Consider the following 6,525-nt stretch of genomic DNA (forward strand, 5'->3'; position numbering starts at 1 on the left):
ATCTCTTCCCACTCCCCTTCCCTGTTTCCCTCTGAGATTCGTAAGTCTTTTCCATGTTTCCATGCCACTGGTCCTATTTTATTTGTCAGCTTATTTTGTTCATTAGATTCCACATAGAAGTGAGATCAGATTCCTTGTTTCTGTTGCTACAATAGGACATACAATTTTGGTCAGTCCTGATTGCACCTGAGAGCTGTGTCTCTTCCTGAGTGACCTCATGAGGCATAGTGGCCAAACTCAGGCCTGACATACCATGCAAATGCCACAGTAGGCAGACTGTGAAGTTACAACAGAAATAGTGCAAGAAATGTGGAAATGCAGTTGAATGGCTTTGAGGAGCTAGGAGATGTTTCTGAGAGTCAGTGCTTTTTCTTTTGGGCATAGGAAAATACCAACAGCCAAAGTGACCCTGCTTCCTTACACTATAGCCTCTATTGTTCGAAGCAGTCATTGTGGCCTTCTGCTTCTTTTCCAGATTCCGATGGAGGAGGCGGTTGCTGGTGATCTCTGCTCCTAATGATGAAGACTGGGCCTATTCACAGCAGCTCTCAGCCCTCAGTGGTCAGGCATGCAATTTTGGTGAGTGAGAAGCCTCGTCATCTCTGCCTTCCCACACCACTCTCTTCCTGCTCAAATGTTCCCCAGTCCAGACTGTAGATTCCCAGACACTTACTCAGTTATACTGAGTATAAAGTTGCTTTCAGACTGGAGCCTTAGTCAACTGGGATCTATTTTTTTTTCTCTTAATATTCTCCCCTCTCAGGTTCTTCATTAAAGTGTTTGAAAATACCTGCTGCTTTACTTTCAGTGATCTGTATTATGTCATATATATGTCTCAAGACCATATCTATCAACATTTACCTAAGTTATGATACTCATCAATTACTTAGGTAATTCTGAATACTTCACAAGTTACATGTCTTTTGTACAACAGGAATGGTGTTGGGAATGAATGTATTAATTGAAGCACATTATACTAATTTGCCATTCCTTTAAAAGGGCACCAAGAGATCTGTTAAACAGAACCTTATTTTTAAGACAAGCAGGTAATAGAGAACTTTTTTTTTTGTAGTGAATTGCCCAGTGTTTTGAAAATTAATGCGTGTGTGTGTGTGTGTGTGTTTTACCAAACATTATTATTCTAGTGATCTGATACAGCTAATATCATTTTGAATGTGGATATTTAGAAAGGAAAATGCATAGTACATAGAACCATGGAGATAATGGCAATTCCAAAAGTGGAAATCACAACTGAAGGCTCATTTAAGATATACCTCTGCAGAGGAAGAATTTTTGAGTTCTGGGTGTGGGGAAGTAGCAGGAGCCACTGTTTAAAAAAAAATTATTATTGGAATCAGCATTATTTTTAGACTTCTGTTAGGAAGGGAAATCATTTGTTATACAACTGTACTTGATTTATTAAAGGGGCCGGGGGTGAGTTTTATAAAGCACTAACAGAGCCTGGATCTTTGCTATGTACCTACAGTTATGTACTTACTAACTGCTATGTACTTACAGTTAACTGGTAATTATACATTTCAGTTTTTATTTATGCTCCTGTTATCACAGTTAAAAGTTCCTAGAGTAGTTAGTGACCCTTCACAATAAGAATATAAAAAATATCATGACTTGTTAATTTTCTAAAGACATCTTTGCTGCAGCTATTAGGTGATGTTGGTTGTTTTTTGTTCTTGTTGTTGTTTGTTTGTTAATCCTCCACCCTAGGAGATTATTTTTTTTTACAGAGAGGAAGGGAGAGTGATAGAGAGTTAGAAACATTGATGAGAGAGAAACATCGGTCAGCTGCCTCCTGTACACCTCCTACTGAGGATGTGCCCGCAACCAAGGTACATGCCCTTGACCAGAATCAAACCTGGGACCTTTCAGTCCACAGGCCGATGCTCTAGCCACTGAGCCAAACCGGTTAGGGCCATAGGATATTTTTTCATTGATTTTTAGAGAGTGGAAGGGAGGGGAAGAGAGAGAGAAACATCGCTGTGTGAGAGACATATCAATTGGTTGCCTCCCGCACGCGCCCTGGCCGGGTGGCGCCAGGGATGGAGCCTGCAACCAAGGTACGTGCCCTTGAATGAAATCAAACCCAGGACCCTTCAGTCCGAAGGCCAATGCTCTACCCACTGAGCCAAACTGGCTGGTGTTTTTAATCTCTGCACACAGAGCCTAAGTCACATTACTGTAGGCAAACTCTTGTTTATAATATACAGGAAATGTGAACAACTCATGTGTTTCAGGGATAAATTCATGATCTTCCCTTCTGGAAACACAAGTCAACAACACGTAGAACATAATGTTTTACTTCTCTGAGAAGAGTAAAGACCACAAAAACTTTTTTGAAATAATACTTTGCTTTAAGCTCCGTCTTAAAAGAGACCTCCCCAAAATTGCTTTCAATTTTCTCCCCTGGACAATAAACACCAACAGTATTCGTATTATTAGTCCCAAGTTATTACCCTGACTAGGCTGGAATCTTGTCTAAGCCATGAGATCTTGAGAGAATGAATTGGCAGCCGCCTCGCCCTCCTGTTTCTGTCTCCTGAGCCCCTCCCTGTGTGCTTCATCTTCAAAAGAATTCCAGTGAGCTGCCTAGGCATGACCTCTCCTTCCTGAAACTTCAGCTGAGGGTGGGAAGCAGGCTGTGCTTGCCTACGTGTGACCTATGCTTTGAATCCTCTAAGTAAGTGATAAGAATCTGCCTTTTAAGCCACAAACTTTATTCGGGGAAGCCAGAACTATTTCTTTAACAATCACAATGGATAAGGTCTCCAGTCTTTTTTCTGAAAGCAATTCATGTAAGTTTATGCGACTTTTTTTTTCAGAACACTAATCAGTTTAGATGATCTTAGATATTGTAATGTTCCGATGACTTCATTTTCGTCTTGTCATTTAATAAAGTCAGAGTCACAGTTTTAGAGCAAATTCTTCTATTTTAATATAAAAAAAACAACACCCTCCCCCAAAGCAAACAACATCTGATGTTGTTAATTCTCAAAATCTACAATTGTAGAAGTATGTAAGTATTTTCTTATGGAATAATTTAAAAATAGATTATTCTACCTAATCAGGTTATGTTCTATATTCTTTTTAAACTTAGAGATTTTAATGGTCAGGCATTGGTGTTTGGAATTAAAAGATGATTTAGAGTCCTTTTCCTTAATTCTATGGCTTTCTTTTTTCTCTCAGGTCTGCGCCACATAACCATTCTGAAGCTTTTAGGCACTGGAGAGGAAATTGGGGGCGTCTTAGAACTATTCCCGATTAATGGTATAGTGTTGTTCTTTTATAGCAATTAAATTATATTGAATTTTATGCAAACAGTGCACATAAGGATGTGTGTGTGTGTGTGTGTGTGTGTGTGTGTGTGTGTGTGTATGCGCGGGAGGAAGGGGAATTGAAGTGAAAAAACTAACATTGTTTTCAATGTAAAATTACTCATAAATGATAGTAAAACTATTTACTTTGTTAACTAGTGATATTTGACTGGTTTTCAAAGCATTTTCATCTATGTTATCTCATTTAATCCTCCCAATGGTACTATGAGGCCCATAGTTTGTATCTTATTGATTCCCTTTCAACAGATGAAGACATATACTAAAAGGCTCCCAGAAGCTGAAAGAAAATGACTAGCAACTAAAGAAGGCATAGCCAGTCCTTCCTTCCAAGATCATGCTCTTTACACGAGAAAATGTGTATGAAATCCAGGCACAATGCTGGACAGTGCCAATCACAATAGTTCAAATACATTTACCCAATGCTTACATGATTGGTGTTTTTCACCTTTGACAATAAAATATGCTTTTTTAAAATACAGACAACAGCATCAAAAGAAAAACTATAATTGCAAAGAACTAACTGAGCTAATTGGAAATAAACTTAGAAATGCAAACAATATAATCTTCGTTAATCACAAATCTTAAATAAATTGATCTTGCAAGGATTAAATTAAGGGACTGGTTTTATATTTTTAACATTCCTATAAAGGGGACATCATGTGCACAGCAGGGACATTTAATTTCCCTGGGGAAAAAAAAAACAGCAAACTTCTTTAATTGAATCTTGAGCTAAAGAGAATAGATCATGGGTCCTTTCTTCATTCTCACTGTGATTTCTTCTCACTTTGTTTTCCTGAGTGCTCTCTTTAATCCACTAATAATTTTTCTAATTCTGTTCTATTCTAGGGAGCTCTGTTGTTGAGCGAGAAGATGTACCAGCCCATTTGGTGAAAGACATACGTAACTATTTTCAAGTGAGCCCTGAATACTTCTCCATGCTTCTAGTTGGAAAAGATGGAAATGTAAAATCCTGGTATCCTTCCCCAATGTGGTCCATGGTGATCGTGTATGATTTAATTGATTCTATGCAACTCCGGAGACAAGAAATGGCCATTCAGCAGTCACTGGGGATGCGCTGCCCAGAAGATGAGTATGCAGGCTATGGTTACCATAGTTACCACCAAGGATACCAGGATGGTTACCAGGATGACTACCGTCACCATGAGAGTTACCACCATGGATACCCTTATTGAACAGAAATATGTAACCTTAACCCCAGTCAGTGTCCCCTTCATCTGTTAAAGCCACATGTGGCCAGCTACATAAAGGAGTTCTCCTACATTCCACACTGCCCACTACATTCCCTTCCTTTTTCTTTCTGTGTTCTTCCAAGATTAAATAATAGCAAACCTTGGCCTACTCATGAGTTGTTATTGAAGCCTTAAGTCATAAGACATTTGATAAGAATTTGTTTCTCTAACTGGAGAGGATCTGGTGCTGAATAATGGTTACTGAAAATTGATATTTTACTTCTCTTACATGATGGACACGATTTGAAATACAAAATTCTATAGAATAAGTATTTATGTCTATCTTTTACTTTTTTAGTATTCATTGGTAAGTGAAAACTATGATCAAGAAAATTAAAGATCACAGCACATATATTTCAGGACACATCTGACCAACTGGGGCAGACAGAAGAGATAGTTTCTTGAGTCTGCAGGCCGACGCTCTATCCACTGAGCCAAACTGGTTAGGGCAATAGTTTCTTAACCTTTTTTGAAATGTCCATCTAGAAATGATTAAGATGTTATTTTCTTTCATGAAGCTTGATACCACAGGGGTCCATTGATACTGGCTACCAAACAAGAGAAGGCACCTACACCAGCCTTTCTATTATAGCCACTTCCCACTCTGTTGACATTATCTTGAGTGTGAGATGGGGCAGGGAAGAGGAATCCCTAAATCAGCAGTGGACTCTGACCCTGCTGCTAGAGGGGACACCTACAGAATTTCAGCAGGTACCATGGACTCCCTGGCATGGAACACCTTGACCTCTCACCGTTGACCCCTGTACTTACTTGCTAATGGGCCTGTTACCGCACAGGACCGTAAAATAAAATTACAAAGAAGGAGATTCCACCCAGGAGTTCTTTTGTGCTGTTAAAGGCAAATGTTACTATATCACAGTGGATAATATTGTAGCTGGAGAACAAAAATATCTTTTTCTTTGAAAAATAACATTTGTTTTTTACATATGGCACATATACTAAATACTTTCCTTCCCCCCTTCCTTGCTTCTTTCCTACTTTTCTTTTTACAACAAACAAACAAGTACTATTATCAACTCATATCTATGAGCTGGCTTGAGGCAGTCAGTCAGATTCCCAGGATGACAGTGCCAGCGTCTATCAATAATGAGATGCTTATTTTTTGCCACTGCTAATAATAACAAATTCTCCAAATAATGTTTGTGTTGGTTATTAACTCTAATGAGCAAAGATATCGATAACTGCATTTCGAGCCACATGTGAATGTTCCCTATTAACTCATCTGTGCCTATTTGTACAAATCTGTCTTCACATCATCTGAACTTTGTTACAATTAAGGTAAAAATGGAAATTGTGACTACATAAGTTTGAGAAAATCTCTTGTTTTGCCCCTCATTCTCCATGAAGACCATTCATTCTTACCTGTTATACAGGCAACTAAACTGATTAGTGTTCTGAAAAAATTCACATAAACTTACATGGATTGCTCTCAGAAAAAAGACTGGAGACCTTATCCATTGTGATTCTTAAAGAAATAATTCTGGCTTCCCAGAATAAAGTTTGTGGCTTAAAAGGTCCAGAAAGTTCAAGTGACTTTAGAACACAGTTCTCTTATTCTGTAAATTATGCTCCCATCACACCCTGCTCACATGGTGGAGAGCTTTCCTCCTTCCTCCTTCCAGAACAGCCTGTACCAGCTGCTAGAGACGTGCAAGGGAAAGAACCAGGTTGACGTATGTTACTCTTAAATTTATGCCAGAGTGAAGCACAGCTTAAAATTGCCAATAAAAATAATTTCTTTACCATCACTTCTGAAATATTGTAGGGATAATGCTTAAGTAAGAGGCCCAGATAGTCTCAGTTTTTGGAAATATGATAATGAGGAGTTTCATCTCCCAAAGAAATGAATTTAGATAGAAATAGAAAACTTACTTCTAAAATAATATCAAATAAGGTTATAGCTA

At 38.4% G+C, this 6,525-nt stretch overlaps 1 protein-coding gene across 1 annotated transcript in view; it reads left to right on the forward strand.

Moving 5' to 3' along the window:
* CCDC80 (coiled-coil domain containing 80) overlaps positions 1-4,704 on the forward strand; it is a gene marked incomplete at its 5' end in the record, with an annotated part of 39,849 nt that extends 35,145 nt beyond the window's left edge. Inside the window, 3 exons of the mRNA XM_081088096.1 lie at positions 476-579; positions 3,202-3,282; positions 4,197-4,704. Coding sequence (XP_080944222.1) covers positions 476-579; positions 3,202-3,282; positions 4,197-4,543 — 532 coding nt within the window. The 3' untranslated portion in view covers positions 4,544-4,704. The remainder of the gene's footprint in view (positions 1-475; positions 580-3,201; positions 3,283-4,196) is intronic.
* Between the last annotated feature and the right edge of the window lie 1,821 nt (positions 4,705-6,525).

This window comes from Myotis nattereri, assembly GCF_964212035.1.
Source record: "Myotis nattereri genome assembly, chromosome: 3".
NCBI lineage: Eukaryota > Metazoa > Chordata > Mammalia > Chiroptera > Vespertilionidae > Myotis > Myotis nattereri.